The sequence below is a fragment of the Lissotriton vulgaris genome, chromosome 6 (genome assembly GCF_964263255.1).
Source record: "Lissotriton vulgaris chromosome 6, aLisVul1.2, whole genome shotgun sequence".
NCBI lineage: Eukaryota > Metazoa > Chordata > Amphibia > Caudata > Salamandridae > Lissotriton > Lissotriton vulgaris.
Window position 1 is genome coordinate 328338548 of NC_141694.1, and position 23831 is coordinate 328362378.

The 23831-nt window shown below is 47.9% G+C and overlaps 1 protein-coding gene across 1 annotated transcript in view; it reads left to right on the forward strand.

Moving 5' to 3' along the window:
• The window catches only part of ADAM17 (ADAM metallopeptidase domain 17), a 648967-nt gene that overhangs the window by 396387 nt on the left and 228749 nt on the right, over positions 1-23831 (forward strand). The window contains exon 11 of the mRNA XM_086926360.1: positions 11835-11987. Coding sequence (XP_086782486.1) covers positions 11835-11987 — 153 coding nt within the window. The remainder of the gene's footprint in view (positions 1-11834; positions 11988-23831) is intronic.

The following is a 23831-nucleotide window of genomic DNA, read 5'->3' on the forward strand; positions in this document are numbered from 1 at the left end:
TGTTGGAAACAAAGATTTTTATCAAACTTGGTGATGCGCTATTATAAATAGTCACTGAACCCCGATTCTCACACGTGTGTGCTATTTAGTTTTATTAGTAAAAATGTATGTATCTGCAAATTTAGGTCATACGACAAATGACAGTGCTCAACCTGCATGATGCACTAGTAATATATTTGCACCACAAGCTACTTACTACATCCATACCACTCTCCTGCTGAATACATTTGCTACACTTGGTGCGAAGCTTGGATTTTTCACACTCCCTATGACTTCAGTGATGTCACATTCTTGTCTGCAATCCAACAATAAAAATAGTTCCAGCAACACTGGTGCACAATTGCTGAACTATGTCCCAAGCCCAGTTCTAAAACAATCCCTTGCAAGCATTGCCAAGCTAGACTCAGTATAACCTACCAAGTTTTTTGGTGATGTGCTTTTTTAGTTTTTTTTTTAACTTTACAACGCCATTTTAACAGAGAATGTGCTTACACATAGTCATACACAATCATCCCACTTGTTTATTTGGGTCTGGTGAACTGGATTGAGGCCCGACATTGGCGCTGGGCAAATCACTTAAATGAATCTGACCCTATTTAAGGTAAACAGGTGCTAATTTAAAGCGCTCCAATGCCTTTTTTCTTGCACAAAAATAGATATGAGGCCTTGCTGCATACTGTGGTACAGACCAGCACCCCACTCTGAATAGTGTTCCAACTTTAAAGCCGTTCACCATCTTGACCACAGCCCAGTAAAGACATGTAAAAAGGCGTGGTCATGGTTGTGCCATTGACATGGAATTAATGTTAGAGAGGAACGCAAAAATTGTAAAGAGTATGTTATTTGGGTAATGCACAGCATTTTGAAAGCATGTCAACTATTACATTTCAAGAAATCTCACCAGCCTCATGTCCTATAAAGCTAGGTGGGTCGCAAAACATTGCTGTTCTAAAACTTGGATCATGGTTCTAAAAGAGTGCTCAATTTGAAAACAAAAGTGTAAGACCCAAAGTGTTTTTTTGTTCTACTTTATTTCATTGGTACTGCTTAATGCTGGGTTTACTAATGCCAAGGCAGGTTGGTCTTGAGTTCACTTCCTGTCTCTTACTTCACTTGTTCCATCAGCCACTGTTTTTTTTATTTTTCTCTTCTTCCTGATGAAAAATAGGTCTTGGTCTTCAAAAATTAGTGCAAGTTCTGACTGCGTAGAATCATTGGCACAATTTTATTTTATAAGAAAATTAATTGATTTCTTTACTGGAACATTTACTGTATAAAAATAATGATAGTCATGCATATGTAATAGATTGACAACACTAGCGTTTGTAGCTTGCAGCTAAGAGTAGGATCGGCTCTTCAATCAGTTTTCCATCCAAAAAGCAAGGTTAATTAAAGTATCTCATAGAGACATCTAGCCGCAGATTCCTTACCATAGAATATCCCCAGGCATCAGACTGGATCTGGACGTTTTTTAGCAATCCCCTTGCATTGCAGTAGGTGATGTTGTTCAGCTCCGCGTGTCTTTGTTGCGTTTTCCACACTGGAAATGGCAGGCGTAGTGCCTAAATAGGCTACACCCCAGTGTGCCTCATGCAACTCTGCACCGCTCCAGATCCCTTTCGCGTGGGTGGTCTTGGGACTGCTCTCTGAGTCGTTTGAGTCAGTCCCCGTCCCACTCCTGGACTTCTAAAAAGTACCACAAGAAGAAGTCCAAGAAGTCTAAGCACTCTTCAACTTCTCCGCATTGAACTTATTCTTTGGTCAACGCGAGGGAACGATGCCACAAGCCCTGACCTCACTGGCAAGTGGACCCTGTGCCCAGCATTGGCAACTGGGACCTTGCTTTTTTTATGAGGCCATGAGCCTCATTCTTGGACTGACCCCTCTGGAACACCTTTGGTATCATAGATTCAATAGGGTATTCTACTAGAGTCCTGCCGGTAGGTTCGCCCTCTGCTTCAGTTGACCCCTTAGGATACATTGGAGGATCCAAGTCGGTCCTGGCCATGACTTCGCAACCTCCTCTGGGATCAATTTCAGTCGTGCCGTTCCCGCCGACACCCAATGCTAAACATATTATGATTCCTGAATTTTCACTGAAGACCTTATTGAGGAACACGAATGGAGGGGATGTGAGGATTCCTATTCCTACACTCAAACCCCACACCCCCCAAGGTGAGTCCATGGCTGATAACAATTGGGAGGAGGACCTGGTTGATGGCCTCCTCTCTCCTCCCACAGTATTCCCAGGGTTGGCTGAGATCCTGAACCTTTGGTTACCCACAGTTGAAGTCAAAACAAATGTTTTGACAGAGGTGCATCAACCAGGGGCATCCCCATCAGAACTTTTACTACCCTTCAACGAAGTTCTCAAGTATGTTCTGCTTGAGGCCTGGGTCAAGACTTGAACAGGCACTTCTGTACACTGAACTATTGTTTGCCACCATCGCCTCACTCCCAGGGACCCAGCCTACTTCTTTCATCGCCTTACCGTTGAGAGCATGGTAGTCCAGGCCACAACTTCCTGAATCAGTCACGGCGCGTTTCCTACCACACCACCAGATACGAAATCCAAAAGGCTGGATACATTCAGAAAGAGAATTGTTTTCTTTCTCCAGCCTGGCACTGCGGTCCATGAACACTACATGCTTATTAGGCTGTCATTCCAATACTGTGTGAGATACGGCTGCACAAGTGCTGCCTATGGTCCAAAATGAGACCCAGGCCAATCATTCCCAAGCTACTGCCAACGTGTGAGACGCAGCAAAGTGCACAATTAGATGCGGGTTGGATACGACCCACTCATTGTGGAGAGCCATTGCTTCTTTGGTGGCCTTTGTCTGAAGTTCTCCTTTGTGTTCTTTCTCTGGCCCGGCAAGGCTTTGCTTTGGGCACAGTAAAAGGATATCTGTCTGTCATTTCCACTTTCTTACGGTTGCAGGATCAACCTTCCCTGTTTAAGTCATCTGTTGTGACTAGGACTAGATTCCTTAGAGGTTTGCAACATATGTTTTCTCCCACGCGCTTCATTATTCCCCAATGCGACTCAAATCTAGTTCTCACCTTTCCTATGTGCTTGCCTTTTGAGCTAATACACAGCTTCTCCCTACGGTTTCTGTTGGTCAAAACTGTCTTCCTTGTGGAAAGAACATCTGCCAGGAGGGTTAGTGGATTTCCGGCACTTTTCATTAACCCCTTGTACGCTGCCTTTCTCCCAGACAAGCTTTTTCTTAGAACCCGGGTTCCTTATTTTTCAGAAGTGCTCACTCCCTTTCACGTCAGGCAAAGCAGTCACCCTGCCTACCTTTTATCCCTCGCCTCATCCTTTTAAACAAGAGGAGGGACTCCATCGTCTGGATCCAAAAACAGCTTTATCATTCTATATTGTTCATTCCAACGTATTCCGGAAGGGCAATCAACACTTTGGTGTATTTGCAGATGTAAAGAAAGGGAAGGCAATTCAAAAGAAAACCATCTCTTGATGGATACTCCTATGCATTAAGATCTGCTACGCAATGGCTAAGAAACAGCCCCTTAAGGGCATAAGAGCTCACTCTACCAGAGCTGCTGCTTCAACCACTGCGTTAGCTAGAAGAGACCCAGTCCTAGACATCTGACCGGCAGCTACATGGGTATCAATGCACACGTTGGTTAAACACTACTGCCACGACAGTGAGGTCCGGCGAGGTGGGCATTTTGCCCGTTCGGTTCTCCAGGACTTCTTAGTTTAAGACGGTCTGCAGAATCAACTCCAGGGAGAGATTACTTTGGTATCTATTCTGAGGTAAGGAATCTGAGGCTAAAATTCTCTATCAGATGGACAAGTTACTTATCTTTGGTAACCATTTATCTGGCAGAGACTCTATCTAACTGCAGGTTCCCTATCAATTCCCTCATCCTTCCCTTTTTGCGAACTGTCTTCTCTCAAGTGATCCTTTAGGACCTCATAGGCACTCTACTCATTGCTCCCCATGCTTCTGGTTTGGAAAAACCTGTCAAGAACTAAGGTCAGTGCACTGGGGTGGCGTTTATATAGGCGGACTTCATTTCCAGCCAACAATGTCTTAAAGAGCCAGACGAAGCCACCTACCCGCGCACATGGGGGATTCCTCAAAAACCTCCAGATAAAGTCTGACACCTTGGACTAGGTAAGAAATTGACGGCTAGATAGAGTCTCTACCAGATAAGGCATCACTGAAAATAAATAACTTTTTCAACTGTTTAAACGGACACCCTCTTGCATAATACGTTAACTTCTCCATCTGGGAGCTGTGGTCATTCCCCTTACCCTAGTCTTCTGAAGGTTGGCCTTCTTTGAACGCCAGTAGTGAACAATATTTCTTTTGGCCTGGTGAAACCCTCTCCCTGGCTACAAGGATTCCTAACTTTGGGGTGTGATTGATAGTTTAGTCCACAATGTGACCCAAGGTGAAGCCAACCCTCTGCCACTAATTATGGATTATCGACCGTACCATATGGAACAAGTCCTCCTGTATCGGAGCGGTATATTTAATATGCTGTAGAGCTGGCCTCATTTTGGATTTCAATACACTCTGTGTAGCTACTTGAAAAGGGTGAGTCTTATGCAAATGGAGATTTCCATTGTGGGAGGGGCCATGTTAGCCGCCCACTCATCATCCGCAGATGGGCTCAAGTTAGCCTTCCAAAGGAACCGCAAATGTGTAAATAAGTCGGGAGAAATGATCAATAGCCAGTAGTTTAGCTCTGGGATACCTCACTTATCCAAAGTGTGTATAGCACTATTTTAGCTTCAAGGGGTATATATTCAGAAATAGCTTCCATGTCTGTATTGCTCTAGAGCATGCCGGTGTTGCTATTGGGGAAGCATACATGTAGTCTAGGAAAATTATTACTTTAAAGAGATCTATTTCCGAACAAGAAGCAGGGACATCTTTGGAGCTTTTGAAGCAGTCTTTTACAAAGACCAATTTTACCACCCAGTAGTAGAGGTGTATGATTGCCACCCCTGGCACAATTTTAGAATCGCTACCAGGGATATGGATTTCACACCTTGGAAATGGCAGTGTGTGTACAAAAATAGAGTTATACCTAAAAAAAAAATGTAATACCTTTGGTAGGTCTAAACCTTATTTGGTATTTCGAAAAAAGATTTTCTGCAGTACAGCAGGCTGCTTGATGTGCCAAAGACATTTGGGCTAGAATCCCTCAGACAGCCCCAATGTCCAATACATTGACCCCCATATTTGACCAGCCATCCAGCTACAATTTTTTAATAGTATTTTTTTATTGGTGCAATAAAGTAGGCTTCATAAAATAGAGCAGTATAGGTGTACATTATGCTCCAAATATTCCTTAGAAAGGAGTAAACCATGTGTGTTTAACAAGTATGACATTAAGCATCATTTTTGCAACTTGAAAAAAAACATACCCCACAACTTCCTCTAACCCAACCCACATCCAGCAGCCAAAAGCACTACATGAGTTTCCAAGCATATCTGGTAAGAGCTGTTCCAAACAGAAAGTATTGGGCTGCGCCACAAATAAAATGTACCAGGAACGATTCAGACAAATTACATGTACCTAATTAGGATCATGCAAAATAATGTCTTAAAAAGGTAAACAATTTAAAAAAGAAAATTAGTCAGGCGGATATTCATGGAGGGTGGTGATAATTTTTTGCTATGAGATTTGAATTCTTCCATGAGGAGATCCCAGGGCTGTGCTATAACCCTCGCGTTCCTTCCTGAATATTAGTGTACTTTGATTCAAAGCCAGTGGAGAAGAACTGTGCTACGTGTGGCACAGAAAGGGGAAGTGGTTCTTCTAGTAAATTGTGATGTCTCATTTAGCCAGTAATAGGTCAATATCCACATATTTAGTGGAGGGTGTTTCAAGTTTTGGGCGAGGAGTCAGACGTACTAGTAGAATGTCTCTGGAATTCGCTAACGGACTACCAATCAAGATAATCAGAATCTCAACAATCTTAGCTCAATAGAAGAAGAGGGAGCCGCAGGACCAGAGCAGATACCGTACGTTTACATTCGGCAATTGACATAAAAGGCATTTCAAATCTGTTGTATGGTATACTTTATTAATATGTATAGGTGTCAGAAAAGCCCTGTTCAAAATATGAGATTTAATGTATTTGAACCAGATGTCACATGACACCTTATGCAGATATTCCAATATTCTTAGGGGTGGCCCAAGCCACTACAAAAACTAACCTAACCTGAGCATATCCACCCTGCCTTAGTGCAGAGACCAAGCAAAAGAGCTGATAGGTCATACCGGGTTACTAGCTTTATGATCCTTTGTGTTCTATTAAGACACGACAAGGCTGTACAAAGTAGCACAGGGCAGCGTGTCCCTGGGCATTTAGAGGGGAACATTAATGAGTGAAGTGAGCCGTCTCTGTCATAGGAAACACTAAACCCTGTTTCAATCAAAGAACGGCCTGCCAGCCATTGAGATACCCGTTGTGGGACTAAATAATGTTGCTCAATATCAGGGAGGGCTGGTCTTCCAGCATCTACAGGTAGTTTAAGGGTAGCTAAAGCAATTCAACAGAATCCTGCGGCCCAAGTTATTCCACCTAGTAAGCGGTTAAGGTCTTTTTTTAAAGTATGAAGGATGTGTAATTGAAGGTTAGTAAAACCAACCAGTGGAGTACTACTATTTTAATCAAGTTGATCTGACCCATAATCCTCCAAAGGGAGAGTGGACCAAAGTGTAATTTGTCCTGAGAGAGAATGAACTTCAGTGCTCAATGGTGAAAGTTACCACCTAGTAAATTTTCAGTTGAATGGTAAACATTGATCACCAGGTATCTAAACGATATAGATTCATGCAATAACGTAGAATTCAGTTGTATGTAGAGAGGGAGATTATATCCTGATCGTAGAGGAAACATACATGACTTCGCTCAATTCACAGAGACCAGCTATCAAGCGAAATCATCCAATAGTGATGCGATGGATGAAAAATCTGCCTTGGCATCCTTTACATAAAACAACAGATTATCAGTATGTAACGACACCACTTATATTGTATCAATGAACGCTATCCTCCAATGGGTCCAAAGTAGTCACAACCAAGCAGCAAGGGGCTTCATAGCCAATAGAAATTCTGATCAAGGACAACCATGGTGCGTGCCTCTGCCCACAGTCCAAATGGCAGAGATGCATTTTCCATTTTTTAAAGAAGCTACCAGGTTTGTGTAAAGGATAAACATCCATATCCAGTTGCAAGCTGATATCTACACACAACTCGTGCCCTCAGAAATAAGCGAATGAATACACTCTTTATAACTGAGAATCTAAGGGTTGACTGCAAAGCATATGCCCAGGATCTGTTGCAACTACTCCCCTCTTGCCGCCTTGATGCTGCAGCGTGACTACCCTGTCAATAACATGACTGTTACTTTGTGGGCCACTTCCCACTGAGTTGTGTACGCCATTCTTTGTAATTGCATAATCACCACACACATTGCTTACTCCTTATCACTGTGCATATACTGCTTGATTCATTATGGGTCCAAGATGTATTCCTCTAGACACAGCAGATCAGTAACGTTTGTGTTTATCCAGTGGAAAGAAAGTAGCTCAGTAACTGTGGTAATAAATAAATAACCATCATTGGCAAGAGGGATAAATAGCATTGTTTGCTTGAGAAGACCTGCTTGGTTGCAAGCTTCGTTCTTGCATAGCATCTTATAGGATAGGGTTGTGGGCTTAACCCTTCGTGATGAAGTCATGTTTTCTCCTGCTACAAATGTGTTCATAGAAACATATGACAGGTCATATAGTTAAACATTTAAGTGCATTTGCCAGTTGCTTGAAAACAATGTTTTTATCAGTCTTATGTAGGAGTTACACGTTTTAAAATCCATTGCATCTGCAGAAAAAAAACTAGTGCTACAATTCTTTTCAAAACCTTGAATTTTTTTCCATATAGTCCACCAGGCACACCTTAGGTTATTATCACCTGAACCTGCGTTTTTAATGTAATCAGCTTGACTGAAAGGTTGCGCAGATAGGAGAACTGGATGGAAATATCTAAGTAAATATACGTCCAGAGAACTGTATTATCAATACTTGAAATTTGCCATCTGAGGTTAGCATAATCAATACAAATGACTATATTTTGGCCAGTGCACTTTTTCTGTAATGGGTATGAAAGTTATCACAGTTGTGCTGATCCATCTTTACCGTACTTAGACAGTGGACTCATGAAATCCGATTAAAAGGCATTCTGTCTACAGAATGTGTATCTAATTTTCAAACGTGCACTATCTAGGATTTTCTATCAAAACAAAATCCAATATGACACTCTTCCAGAATCTTTGTCATTAGACTAAGAACTGACAGTGAGTGTAAAGCCCACAATTGCTTACAATGTGTTTTAGCTTTACTGTCACACTCACTTGCATGCTTCGTATTCAGTGGCTTGCCTTGTCCATCGTGTATAGCCTCTATACTTGTGTCCTTCCATTGCTACCTTTAGGGAACTTCTTTTTTCTTTTTGATTAAGTACTCCATGATAGTGAGTGTGTTTTCCCGTTGTCTCCCACTTGCGCTTCCCTCCTCCGCACTCCAAGTTGTTCTCTCTTATCTGTGTGCTTCCCTGCCACTGTAACCCTAGTTGCTCTCTCTCTCTCCTGTATGCTTCTCTCCCCCCACACTCCATGTTGCGTTCTTTCTTCTATGCTTTTCCTCATGTCGCTGTCCCTTGCATGCTACTTTTCCCTTCCCCTGCCCCTCTTTTTGCTCACCGCCTACTCATCCTTCTCCACCACTCCGCAGTCCTTATTTTTATATGTTATGTTAGGGGGGTACTTTTAGAGCGCACTGACACCGTGAGTTTCCTGGCGCTGATTGGGATATCAGTGAGATAGCAGATAGAGATTAGCCGGATTGGGGGAAAAGCCAAGTTTTGAGAGATTTACGAAAAAGAATAAGAGAGTTGGCAGATTTAAGAGAAAGGGGAAAGCAATTCCAGAGTGTGGGGGCAAGATGTGAAAAACTCCGACCTCCCACCCTCGCAAGTTTGAAAGAAGGAGTGGCAAGGAGATGAAGATGGGAAGATCTGAGATTGCGAGTGGGGCGATATGGAGTGATGAGGGATTTCAGGAACCTAGGAGAGGGGCCGGTCAGGGATTTAAATACTATGCAGCCGATCTTAAAGGCTGCCCTGAGATTGACCGGGAGCCAGTGCAGTTTGGCAAGAAGAGGCTTGGCCGACTGCCATTTAGGAATCCTGAAGACCAGCCGTGCCGCTTGGTTCTGAGTGATCTGCAGCCTGTAGAGCAGGGTTTTTGGCAGACCGTAATATAGAGAGTTGGAAAAGTCCAAGCGGGAGAGGACCAGGGCCATGGTGACTTGAAGCAGAACTTTGGGGGACAGGAGATAAGCAACCTTCCTGATCCTGCGAAGCTGATGCATACAGGAGGAGACCACCGCCCCCACCTGGGCTTTGAGTGAGAGTTCGGAGTCAATAATAACTTCCAAACTCTTTACAGATGCCACAGGGGCGGGAGGGGGGCCAAACCCTGAGGGCCAGAAGTGAGGGCCCCAATGGATGGAGCTCTTGCCTGGAAGAAGGAGCTCCGTCTTTCCAGGATTTAGTTTGAGCTGATTTTGACTCATCCAGAGGAGAATGTGGGACATGACAGCATGAAAGTTAGAGACAGCAGAGGGGGTAGAGAGAGGAAAGATGAGTTGTAGGTCGTCAGCGTAGTTAAAGACGGTGACGTCCCACTGCCTCAGAGAGAGAAGGAGGGGGCGAAGATAAAGATTGAAAAGAAGGGGGGACAGAGAGGAGCCTTGAGGGACACCGCAGGTGGAAGGTACTTTGGGTCCACGGATGGGGCCCAAACTGACCGACTGAGACCTACCAGACAGGAAGGAGTGGACCCAGGCCAACGCCGGGCCCTGGAGGCCGGCTTGTTCGACACGGCGAAGGAGGATGTTATGGTCCACCGTGTCGAACGCGGCCGACAGATCTAGTAATACCAGGGCCTGGGTGGTGCTCCTGTCCGCGTTGCCTCTCAGAGTGTCGAGCACGGCCAAGATGACTGCCTCCGTGGAGTGGCCGGGCCTAAAGCCGGCCTGGTTACCCTCCAGGAAGTTCGAGCTTTCGACAAACTGTGAGAGGCTAGCAGTGACATGGGCTTCTAGAATTTTAGAAAAGTAAGGGAGAAGGGAGATGGGTCGGTAATTAGCTGGGACCGAAGGATCAGCCCCAGGCTTCTTCAAGAGGGGCACGAGGACGGGCTCCTTGAAAGAGTCAGGTACCGTGCCCGAAGAAAGAGAAGAGTTTAGCAAAGGGAGGATACAGTCAGGGAGGGACAAGCAGATGTTACGTAACATCGAAGGGGGACAACAATCATTCGGGGAGCCAGACTTGACTCGGGTGGCAAGTTTTGCTAGAGTAGCGGAGTCAAGAATAGGAAAGTTTGAAAGAGAGGAAATATTGTGAGGGACGGGAGTGGTGTCAGCGTCAGGAAGAGGGGCAGAAATGGAATCCTTGATCATGGCGATTTTATCCACAAAGAAAGAGCTAAGGGTGTTGCAGGATTCCTGAGTGGGGGCTTGAGTGGGAAGGGTCCTGGTGTCAGTGGTAAGTTCCCCCATAACTCTAAAAATCTCTTTAGATTTAATAGGTGCGGAGAGGATTCTGTCGGTGATGTGTGCAGATTTGGCCGCAATAATAGCTTTCTTATACTTCTTGCGCGCAATCAAGTAGGTATCTCTGCTCGTGGCGCAATAATCTCTTCTCCACCTGCGCTCAAGTTGGCGGAGTTCAAGATGTTGCTGTTTCAGGCTAGAATTGTACCACTTGTGGGAGTGACTGTGCCGGGACCGAGGGAGTTTTGTTAAGGGGGCCAGGACATCAGTGGCTGATAGCAGCCAGTGGGAGATGTCATTGGCCAGCTTGCCAGCGCTGAGATCAGGCGTGAGGGGGGGACGCGATTTTGAGAGGAGGTCGAGAAAGCCCTGGGTGTCTACGGTCTTCCATTTTCGCGCCATGCCACCCTCTGAAGGGGGGACCTTGATATGGCCAATGATGGTGAGAGTGGTCTCGACCAAGAAATGGTCGGACCAGATACAGGGGGTAATCACTGGGTGCGAGAGCTTATATATTTCTTTTTAATTTTCTACTTAAAGAATAAAAAATTCTTTCACCCGAATTCTTTTTTAAATTATTTATTTACAGATCTGCTTCGGATTAGTGGGACTTGCTTTATTTTGAAAGCACCCATGTGTGCTTGTGTAATAACACATGTGCATGCTTAGGTCATCGCGCATGCGTGCTGTAGTGCCAGTGCCAACCACTGGCAGCACATGCACAAATTAAATACTGGTCTGAAATGGAAAAAAACACTTGAATGTATATATTTTCACCTTCCCCTCCACCCAAGCACTCCCCCACACAGATTATCATATTTATTGAATCACATGGAGTTTTTTGGTGGCATGAGTGATTGGAGTCTTCTACATGACTGACATTTCTCCTTCTCTACCCTATCTCCAATGGCTTTTCCTTGTTGAAGCCGTTCAGCACCGCCCAACATACCCAAGGGTTTCTGACATCCAAAGTACAACGCGCTGTTGCTTTTCTGCTTGAATAAATATTTGGTTGCAAAATCAGTCTTTATTTAAATAATCTTATCATTCAGATCTGGTTATCCTGATTGCAAATCTTTCGTCGTGGAATATGGTTCTACAGTTATAATGCTTGTAATGTTTTTTTGATTACAATCTTTGTTAACGTTAAAGGGACAATTCTTGCCCAGTCTATAAATACAGTATCACATTTTTCTTCTTTTTTTAAATTTTCCTGCTCTGTTATAGGAAGCAGACCTGGTTACCACCCATGAACTGGGACATAACTTTGGAGCTGAACATGATCCTGACACCTTAGCTGCTTGTGCACCTAGTGAAGACCACGGAGGAAAATATGTCATGTATCCTATCGCTGTCAGTGGAGATCACGAAAACAATAAGGTACTTGGGTATTTGTTATATTTGATTTCATCCAACAAATGGGAATCTAGGCTTAAAATATTAATTTGTAGCATGCTCAATACTGGGAACGCTCTTAAAGTTGGCAAATTAGACAACAGGGGCATAGAGTTTGCTAGATTTCCTATAACAGCATAACTGGCTATTAGACCATGTCTTCTCCCCTATATGATGAAAACCATTGTAAATCCTTTAAGACATATGTTGTATCTGCACTAACAATCCAACTTCATGAATACAGTGTTCACTTTTTTGGGTAGGGCAGGGATTCTTTATTTATTTTATATTCTTCAATGCATGTTGCCCATAACCGTGAAGTTCAAGGGGCATGTTCATATGCAGTGAAGATCCCAATAAAGAGCAAATATAGCAGACTGAGCAGCCATAGCATTCTATATAGGGTGCTAACTAGGGGTTTGATAAAGAATCTTAAATTATTTCATAAACGTTACACCAAAACCAGTTCTTTTTTATAAATCCCACGTAAACTCCCCACGCAGCAATGAGGTTATCATGAATAGTTCTCTATTTACCTGGGCACAGAGGAGCACTCATGGGCAGGTGTGTTAATTTCATTTCAAACAATGATGGATGTATATTATCTCTCTTTACATGAACATTTTCCTGTTGTAAATTCAGGATGTGGGGACTGACCTCTGACCCATCATAAAAGCCGTAGACAACTTTGGGTGACTTTCTGGCTTAATAGTTAACTATGAAAAGTCCTATTATTAACCATTGGACCCAGATGCTACTCCAGGCTGGGTGGGTTGTGGAAGATAGGCCATAAGGTGGGAAAGCACCACTTTAAGCTATCTAGGGGTACATAGTTAGGGCCTTAAGACCCCAGGTGGCCGTCTGAAGGACGCTGTCACTCACGGCTGTGGGAAGGATTGCCCTAGCCCAAATGTTGATGCTGCCACATGCCTCTTATATTATTTTGCAAACTTATCACTAGTTATTCCTAGATGGGTCTTTAAAGAATTCAACACCATGCTACTAGACTGAATAAGGGATGCTGAGAGGTGCAGAATCGCATTGGGAACAGTGAAGTGGAAGTTCAGTCACAGTGGCATGGGAGTCTCAGGCATTGAGCTTTACTATATTGTGGCTGAAACCAAGTGGATTGTTAGGAGGCTAGCTCGGTATAATCCCCAAGGACTTTGTGATGAGCTACAGGCCGATGGAGGATTCTAGATGCAGATAGGGCTACGATCCATTGCCAAAACACAGAATTCCTGTCTCAAATAGAGCTGGTGGCTCAACAATACCAATAGCTTGCACTACAGCTAACTCACGGCAAAGTGCCATGTGCACCTGATGTCCTGTTAAATTTAGTACTTGTGTATTTTGGGATCCAAAGCAGAAGAACCGCGGAGCTGGGAGAAAGTGGGGATAGGTATGTTGGAGGACCTGTTTGAAAATGGGATCCTAGTACCATTTGACACTTTAATGGAAATAACTGGGCTTCCTCCAGGTCAATTTCGATGCTACAGGGCCATGATGGTGAGTCTATGCATGCTATGTAGTGTAACAGATTCATAACGGTAGACCAATGAATACACAGACTTGCGCACACTATGCTGCACCCAGCTTCTAATTACCTGAATATACAGGGCTCTGCTGGACCTTGGAGAGCCAACCCTTAACAAGTTAAAGAAAAAGTGGAAAACCGATATTGATGAGCTTTTTAGTTAAAAGGAGTGAGATCACATTTTAGAATACCTCAGGAAAGTATCTCAATTACAGCAGATTACAGAATAATTAATACAACCAATTGCACAGGTCTTAATTGACCCTGCACGTTATCAGCAAAATGAATCCTGGTGTGATGTCGACCTTCTCTTTTTGCCACATGGTAGGAGGGATTTATCCATGTGAAGTAGGAAAGCCCAATAGTGTATCAATTCTGGTGGGGTGTTAGTACTCACGTTGAGAGCGAGGTGGGTAGGAGTCACTATAGGACTGTGGAGGCCTGGGATTTGGACCTAGCCCCAAAATAGGAAAGTCGAAGATTAAATTTGCTGACCCGCAGCTAGCAATAGCTAAGCACATTGTTGCCATGCATTGGAAGGCAACCTCAGAACCTCCCATGAAACCCTGGTACAGCTCAATACTTCTAACCTCAGATTCCTCACCTTCTGAATATCACCAGGTGCCAGACGGGACTTGGAAACTTAAACAGCAGTGCTCCTGTGTGCCATCATACGACTCTGTGCTCACTCCATTCCACTCTAGAACTGAAGAGCAGAGACCCATATAAGTGCCACCCATGCAAGGGGACTTCAACTCCTTTCTTTATGTTTTACGACTCCCTCCAAGGTCTGCTATGACTATGCACAGATGAAACTTATGGCCATGTGGGAAGCTGAAGTGAAGCTCTATGGCGCAAAACAAAGCAAGACTCCATGCAGGTCCCCTCCCAGTCACAGTCGAGAGCGCATACCCCCTCCCAAAGTTGCTCTCATGGCATATCTTTTTCATGGTCGAAGTGTTCAGGTAAGTCCAAAAAAACGTCCACATGACCTCCACTCTCATTCTTCAGATAAGGCGCGATAGCTACACCTGGCCTCCAGGTATTGTTGCCATTTTCAAGAGTAGTTGATGCCACACTATTCCAGACTGGCAGATATTCTCAAGGATACTAATCTGCAATTACATAGTGTCCACCAGAAAGAGCATTACTGAAGCTAAGTAACTTGTGCCACAATTCCTTTGCATGATTTGCAGCTAGCGCAAAAACTTAATTACATAGCACAGGCTAGGGGCCTTCAAAGGTTTCTGATGACTAATGCTTTTGATGAACTTGCACCCTGATGAAAAACTGCTCTAGAGGCACTTTGCAGTGAGAACCTAAAATCAGCAGCCCAAACAGACATACTCAACTTGACAGTGTTCATGAGATATAAACCCGTCTAGTATTGGTCTTCTTAACTACTGATGGGACCACTCAAACCTACTGATGAGGTCTCCTTAGAGCCCTCATAGTCTCACAAGTGTGGTTCCTGCCTCCTTACCCCCTACTGATTTTGCGACCCTCCCTGCAATACCCTGTTCAGGTTAGCACCACATACTTTCAACTGGTCAATGTCCAAGCTAGTTTGAGGGCTACTGTTTTAGGTGTATAACTGAATAGGTAATAATCAACTACCCCAAAGCAAGTAAAAGCTCACACCTGTGCTGTAGCAGCAGAAATAGAGAACATGCAGTTTGCACTAAACTGAGCTCTAAGGTTTGACTACCTTGCTATGGGCTCGATATTTCATAATATGCAGCCAATGTCTAATCGAACTATACTATCTGTATGAAATCCCAGGATCCACTTTTGAAATGTAACTATTTGTATTTGAAATGCCAAAGCAAGTGTTTAACTGATACATGATTGTCTTGATAGTTGTAGCATTCTGCCCCCACCTCAAGCTCCATGAACAAACATTGACTGATCCACTAGCCCATGAACATTAAAACCTTAAAAGAAATCATCTGGCATCCAGGAACAGCTTTACTGTTTGTTACAAGATGTACCAACCTTCCTTAGAGTTGTGCCGGCCCAGTAGAACTGGCCAGACACCTACATGCAGAGCCACTGGAATTATGCGGCAGACGAGAGCTAGGTTATGCAGCAGGGTTGACTAAATTATGCGGCAATAAAAGGCAATTTATACAGCATAATGAAGCACATTCTGCGAGGACTATTGTGATCAGGAGATGTCAGAAGGGAATTGAAGCCCCGCCCATCATTTTCATTGGATTGCATCAGCGTTTATGCTAAACGCTGGCTTCCCATTGAAAAGGATGCTTCTTGGTTACCGCCCTGTCTCCCTTTTGGACGGCCCATCCGGACTGGGTTGTCTGCTTCACGGCTGTAGTGAAGAAATTTCTTATCTTTGGGGGCATGTGGTGGTGGATCATGTTTCCTTTTATTAATTAATGCTGGGCAGGTACAGAGCTTCGAGGCGCAGGGGGTCACGGGGATGAAAGGAGATCCGGGCACACTGTGGGTACTTTTCCGTGTCCGACAAAACTAGTCTCTGTGATATGAAGACCATAACTCAGTGCCTACACGTCTTAAGTACTCCCAGCACATTCCCCTACCTAAATGTAAAACATATACAAAGCACACCTCCATGGCTGATGAAAGTGTCAGTGTCAGGGGTCAATACCTTAGTTTCCAGCACATGCTAGTGCCTCTTGTTGCCAGCTCGTCAAGGTGCACCGCAGTAAGTGCTTGCCTCTGGTAATCACAGTACACCTTGGCATCACCAGTTCTGCACAAGTGCCTGCAACGCCCCTGATCAGTAGCAGTACTTCTGGGGTTCTTACTTCAGAGTCCTCTTTAAACCGCGACAGGGGTGGACACTCAAGCTTCATATTCTCCATGTCCCCAAGCCTGGCTGGTGTGCAAGGTGGAAGAAAGGTGTCTGGGTTCGGCGGAGCGGTTATTTCAGTAATAGAGGTGACAGTTCCTTGTGATCCAGTGCAAAAGCAGCTAGCAATTCTAATTCAGCCGCCATGCTGCTCCTATTCAACGGACGGGCACGCAGGCCACCATCATCGCCACAGACACAGGTGGGTGGATCTAGTGGGCAGCGCTCTGCTGAGGCTGAGCTAGGCAGCAGCGGTGCTCGCGTAATCTTCAATCTAGCTGCAGTCACAGGCTCCTCGTCCGAGTCTTGTGTGAAACCGCGTAGCTCCAGCACCTTTGAATGGCAAGTAGTAGCTACACGCAGGCATCTGAAAGAAACAGATTAGTATTAGATTCCTTACCTTAGAATATCCTCAGGCGTCAGTCTGGATCCGGAAACTTTTGCGTAGCAGTACCCCTGCGCATCGGTAGGCGTCGTCTTCGGCTCCGCGTCCGTCGTCGGCGTCGTTGGTCCCCGGATGATGTTGCCGGAGTACTTAGACGCCGCCCTCGCGCGCTGACGTCAGTTCTTTTTTCCGCTCCAGCAAGCGCATGTCCTGAGAAAGTGGTACCCTTTAGTCATTTTTTGACTAAACTTTTTCGATCCTTTATGATCTGTTTTTCGAGTCGAACGACTCCATCGGTGCCGGTAGGGATGCCCGGGTTCAAGCCTTGTGCTGACTGCAACCGACTGATGTCGGTTACCGACCCCCATCGCCGGTGCCTGTATTGCTTAGGGGCCAACCACGATGACAAGTCGTGCCCAGACTGCCAGGCCTTGACTTCAAAAGCTAGGCGGAAGCGATCCCGTAAGCGCCTCAAGATATGGCAGTCGGCCCACACCGCTCGAGGTCCGGGTCCGGAAGGAGGTCGAGGGACCGGTCGCGGGGCCGGAGTCATCACAGCTTGGCGAGTCAACACCACTCGTCGGGTTCCAAGTCCTCAGGTAAGAGGCACAAGAAGTCAAAGAGGCGACATCGCTCTTCTGACTCCCCCCGACACTTGCGTGACGCGGCCGGGAGTTCGGGCGACAACGCCCACGCGGCTCCGTCGCAGGTGCAGGCGTCGTGGCCTGCTTTATACCCGCCGGTCCCTGGGCAGAACACGATGCCTACCTCATGGCCGTGAGGTCGCTCACTTCTCCGTCGGGTTCCGCTGCGCCTTCGGGCCCGCTGTCCCGACTGGGAGCCCAAGCGGGCCGGGTGCTTCGGCCCCGGCGCCATCGTGTGCTTCGGCCGACTTCGGTCCCAGCGCCGCAGGGCCCCACTGGATCCGGTTCCCGATCCGGTTCGCCGCTGGTCGACCTTACGACCCCGGCTACGTCGACCCCTAGGGTGTCTCCTCCAGCGCCGTCTCCGGACGACGCCGTCCCTGGTCCCTCCCTCGGTCTGGACCCGGTATCGGTCCGGCATCGCTCGACGCCGCATTCAACACCGGCAGAAGAGCAATTCTTCTATGATCAGGCTCCATCCTTTGACCCTGCATTCCAGGAGATGGAGGAAGAGGGAGAATGGGAGGGGTCTGAGGACTCTCTGGCACGTAGTGTCATTCATATCAGGACTGGACAGAGGAGTTAGGGGTGGCCAGTGGCCTGGATACCTCCCCAGACACTGGTTTTGTCTCCCATCCTACCGTGGCTACAGAGGAGGGGGCTGCTTATAGTGTGGTGCTGACGAGGGCAGCCAAGGCCTTGGCTCTTGAACTCTCCGTCGCAATGGTGAAGTCTAACATGCTCGCAGAGGTCCTTCAGCCACAGGGAAGCTCTCCGGAGCCTCTACAGCTGTTTAATGAGGCTCTCACGGACGTCCTGTTGGGCACCTGGTCCAGGCCCGCTACAGGTCCGCCTGTAGATAGGAACGTCGCCAGGCGCCACCGCCCTGCTCTGGGCGACCCTAGTTTCCTGTCCACCCACCCCACCTCCGAGAGCCTGGTTATCCAGGCCTCTACTTCCCAGTCCGCATTCCCAACTGCACCGCCAGATTGGGAATCCAAATGGTATGAACAGTTCGGCAAGAAAATTTTCTCCTCTCTCAGTTTGGGGTTGCGGTCAGTCAACACCGCGTGCCTTTTGGGCCGTTACACCCACTCCCTGTGGGATACAGTTGCGGCCGTGCTGCCGGAGTGCCCGGAGGGGGCCCGGGTGAAGCATACACAAGCCCTCGCAGAGGGACAAGACGCAGCACGGTACTCCATACGATGTGGGCTGGATACTACGGACTCGCTAGGAAGAGCGATTTCCACATCTGTGGCGGTTCGCCACCACGCCTGGCTGTCCGCCAACTTTTCGGCCGATGTCCAGAACACCCTCATGGACATGCCGTTCGATGGCAGCCACCTCTTCGGTGGCAAGGCAGATAGTGCGTTTGAGTGCTTCAAGGACTCCTGGGCTATGGCCAAGTCCTTGGGCCTGTCGGCCCGCGTCAGCAGACTTCTACCTTTCGCTCCTTTCGTGGCCAAGGAAGGGGTGCCCCCACACGTCCTGCCAGCCACGGGCTGCAGACTAACATCCAGGTCGGTGGCGGCGGACGTGCTAACCGCCGTGGTGGTAACGGGGGACAACGGCGAGGCCAGTCCACATCCACCCCCGCAGCATCCGCCTCAAAGCCTTCCTAGTCCAAGCTTTCAGGCCCATTTGACGCCAGTGGGGGGCAGGGTTCGCCATCACCTCCTCCACTGGCGCAACATCACATCGGACAGGTGGGTGCTGCAAATCGTCCAAAGGGGTTACTTCCTCCCCTCCGAGGCTACCCCTCCAGCCATGCCACCGCAGAACCACCGCGTGTCGGGGGATCACTTGCAATTTCTGCAAGAGGAAGTTACAGCCCTCTTGGCCAAGGGGGCCATCAAGCGCGCTCCTGGGCCAGAAGTAGGGTGTGGTTGTTACTCCCACTACTTTCTGGTTCCCAAGAAGGGCAAAGGGGGCCTACGCCCTATCTTGGACCTGCAGAACGTCGACGGCTTCCTCCGGAAATAGAAGTTCAAGATGCTGACTTTAGCTCAGGTCTTAGCTGCCCTACACCCGAGAGACTGGATGGTAGCGTTGGACTTGCAGGACGCCTATTTTCACATCCCTGTCCTGCCGGCCCACCGGCGTTACCTGTGGTTCACGGTAGGCCGCGAGGACTTTCAGTTTACCGTGCTCCCCTTCAGTTTACCAGCACCCCTCGGATGTTCACGAAAGTGATGGCGGTGGTCACAGCTCATCTGCGCTGATTAGGGGTGTCAGTCTTCCCCTACCTCGACGACTGGTTGTTGAAGGCGGGCTCGCCCCAGAGAGTAGTCAGCCACCTCCAGACCACGGCCGACCTCCTGCACCTGCTGGGGTTCTCCATCAATGTTCCGAAGTCACACCTGTGTCCCTCTCAGAAGCTCCTCTTCATTGTAGTGGTTCTAGACTCGGCGCAGTTTCAGGTTTATCCTCCCGAACAGCGGGTTCTGGATATTCAGGCTCCGATTCTGATCTTTCAGCCTTTATCCCGAGTCTCGGTCAGGTTGATGCTGCGGCTTCTGGGGCTGATGGCCTCCTGCATCCTTCTGGTGCATCACACCAGGTTGCAGATGCGGGCTCTGCAGTGGGACCTAAAGTTTCAGTGGGCCCAGCATCAGGGCAACTTGTCTGACCATGTCTTGATCTCGGAGGGCACTGCAAGACAGTTGCAGTGGTGGCTCACGGACCGCGATTGGGTCAGCGGCAGATCCCTCTCCCTACCCCAACCGGAGAACGTAGTTGTGACGGACGCGTCCCTCCTGGGCTGGGGGGCCACATGGGAGAGGCGGAGATCAGAGGCCTCTGGTCTCCGGCGGAGTCCCGGCTCCACATCAACCTTCTGGAGCTGCGGGTGATCCGGCTTGCACCGAAGGCATTCCTCCCCTCTGTCCGGGGGAGTGTAGTGCAGGTGTTCACGGACAACACCACCGCCATGTGGTGCTCCAACAAACTGGGCGGGGTGGGGTCGTGGACCCTGTGCCAGGAGGCTCTGCGCCTCTGGCAGTGGCTGGAACAATAGGGCATGACCCTGGTGGTTCAACACCTGGCAGGTTCCCTGAATGCGAGGGCGGACAAACTCAGCCGTCGGTGCATGATGGATCACGAATGGCGTCTGAACTCGGACGTGGCGCAAGGTCTCTTTCAGCCGTGGAAAGAGCCTTGATTAGATCTATTCGCCACAGAAGAGAATGCGCAATGTCATCAGTTCTGCACGTTGGAATTTCCAAGGCGGCACTCGCTCGGAGATGCTTTTCGTCGCGAGTGGAGTTGCGGTCTGTTGTACGCCTTTCCGCCTATACCACTTCTGCCCAGAGTGCTGAAGAAGATCAGGCGCAACCGGGCCCAAATCTTCCTTGTGGCTATGGACTGGGCACGAAGATACTGGTATCCCGAGCTACTCAGCATGTCAGTCGATCCCCCGATTCGACTGCCTCTTGAGGAGGACCTTCTGTCGCAGCAGCAGCGGATGGTCCTCCACCCGAACCTGTCCAGCCTCCACCTCCATGCGTGGAGATTGAGCGGCGACAGTTGAGGCCATTTGACTTGCCTCCTGAAGTCTGTGATGTTATTCTGGCAGCCAGGCGTCCCTCCACAAAATCGGTATACGCCTGCAGGTGGAACAAATTTGTGGCATGGTGCACAGCAAAGGCTGTGGGCCCACTCTCTGCCCCCCTTTCTGAGGTTCTCCTCTTTCTTCTTTCTCTTGCCCATCAGGGCTCTGCTGTGGGCACTATCAAGGGCTACCTCTCTGCCATTTCCGCCTTCTTATGGCTACCTGATCAGCCCTCTCTTTTCAAGTCCCCGGTTGTAAATAGGTTCTTGAAGGGCATCACTCATATGTTCCCCCCTGTTCCTTTCGTGATGCCTCAGTGGAACTTGAACCTTGTTCTGACTTATCTGATATGCGCTCCCTTCGAGCCACTTCATAACTGTCCTCTTCGTCTTCTCACTCTTAAGACTGCATTCCTGATTGCCATCACCTCTGCCAGGAGAGTGAGTGAGCTCCAGGCCCTTTCTTCACAACCTCCTTTCCTTTCTGTCTATCCGGACAAAGTTGTGTTGCGGACGCACCCTCTTTCCTGCCCAAGGTAGTCACAGCCTTCCACATCAGGCAGTCCATCACCTTGCCCACCTTCTTTCCACCTCCCCAAAACGTGCACTCTCATACTATCTGGATCGCACATTCCAGTTCCGGGTGGATGACCAACTCTTTGTTGGTTACGTGGGTGCTAAGAAAGGACAGGCGGTGCACAAACAAACCATTTCTTGATGGGTCGTCTTGTGCATCAAGGCTTGTTATTCTCTGGCTAAAAAGGAGCCTCCTGTGGGGCTGTGTGCCCATTCCACTCAGGCCACGGCGGCTACTACTGCCCTGGGTCGGGGAGTTCCCTTGCAGGACATCTGTCAGGCAGCTACGTGGGCCTCGCTGCACACGTTCGCTAGACACTACTGCCTGGACAGCCAAGTCCGGAGAGATGGCTTTTTCGGCTGTTCCGTTCTCCAGGATTTTCTGGTGTGATTATTGGTTCGCAGACCCACCACTGGGGTTGGTATTGCTAGTGTACCTATTCAAAGGTAAGGAATCTAATACTAACCTGTTTCTTTCAGATGCACAAGTTATTTACCTTCGGTAATGCTATATCTGTAAGAAACAGTAGATAGTAGTATATTCCTTACCACCCCACCCATCCTCCCCGTTCTGCGAACCGATATCTAGGGTTAAGGTCATCCCTTTGAGGGCCCTTGTTTCATGGCACCAGTGTTGGTTTTTATCATGGCTCTGTGTTTCTGGCAAGGAAAAGCTGTGTATAAGAACTGACGTCAGCGCGCGAGGGCGGCGTCTAAGTACTCCGGCGACGTCATCCCGGCGCCAATGATGCCGACGGCGGACGCGGAGCCGCAGACGGCGCATACCGACGCGCAGGGGTACTGCTACGCAAACGTTTCCGGATCCAGACTGACGCCTGGGGATATTCTAAGGTAAGGAATCTAATATTAACTACTGTTTCTTACAGATATATCGTTACCGAAGGTAAGTAACTTGTGCGTTTGGGATCTTGTACCGCACCACGGGCTGTTAAGGACTACCTGTCCAGTGTTTCACGGCTGGGATCGCCCATGTGGAGCTGTGTTGCAAACCTGGAAGCACAGCCGGGTGCGTGCCGTGGACTAGACAGGGCTTCACCCCCCACGTGCTAATATTCCTATACTTAATATTGCCCTTACTCAGAGGCGTTTAAGCGCTTTACGCAGTAGCACGCTACCCCAAACCGAAAGTAGGTGGTCAGTCCATTAATTATCATGGTTAGGTTTTCACTCTCATTCCGTGCATTCACTGCATTTTTTTTAGTGCATTATTAACACAAATCTGGTCATTAGAGCGGTCTATGTGAGAAGCAATTGCTTGCTGGATTTAATAAGATCATTATGGTTTCCAAAAGAGCTTAAGCTTGTATACAGGACAGGCAGGCAGAGGGGAAACAGTGGTGCACTTACAAACAAGCATTTGCGAGAGTTTAAGCTATTGGCATTGTATATGACAATGCCTTCTATTTATGTTTTAAAAATCAACACATAAATAAAAGGAATTGTCATTTACAATGCCAGTAGCTCAAACTCTCGTAAATTCGAGACCTATTGCATTGCAAATGCTTGATACATCTGGTAACAGTGTGTAACCATTTGGTACAAGGAGGGACAGAGCCAAGACTATGATATGGGCAAGGTTGTTTATTAGCAGCACAGCAGTCCATTCTGTAAAGAAAAGGGATACACGGTGGCTATCCTGGGGCTGTCCTGGGGTCTTCGGTCTCCACTGTGGCTCTCTCCCTCGATTCCGTCTTCCAGCTCTCCCACCGTAAAGCATAAAAGGAAACAAACGTGGCTGTTAATACACAGCACTTATAAGCAATCGATATGGGAGGGGGTGTGAGGGAGTATGTTTTGTGGGTTGCACAGACACCACCACCAATGCTCAATACACCCCAAGAGTGCAGTGCAAACAGAGATTTCACACTATCTGTCGCCTCCCTCCTACCCGGTCCCTCCCCGCTTGAATCTGAGCAAGGTACGCAAACGGTCACGCACCTGAGTTAGCTACGCATCCTCCTGCGCGTGACTGGGCGATGGGCGGTATCGTTGGCCTCCTGGCTTTCCTGGGTCGTCCTCTCGTCGCTCCTGTCCTCGCTCGGGGGTGACCTCCTGCTCCTCCGTGTCGTCGTGGCTCCTCCGGACCTACAGACCTTCTTTCGGCGGACCCTCTGCACCGTTCGCGGAAGCCTCGTTCTCCGGGTTCTCTTCTGCTCCTCTCCTTCCTCCGTTCGTGGCTGCAAACTCCCCGAACACACCCGAGACGGCGTCTTCCGTGTCCCCCTTTCTGTCGCCTGAAGCCGCTCCTGATTGGAGCACATGACTCCGTGTCACAGGGGCGGGG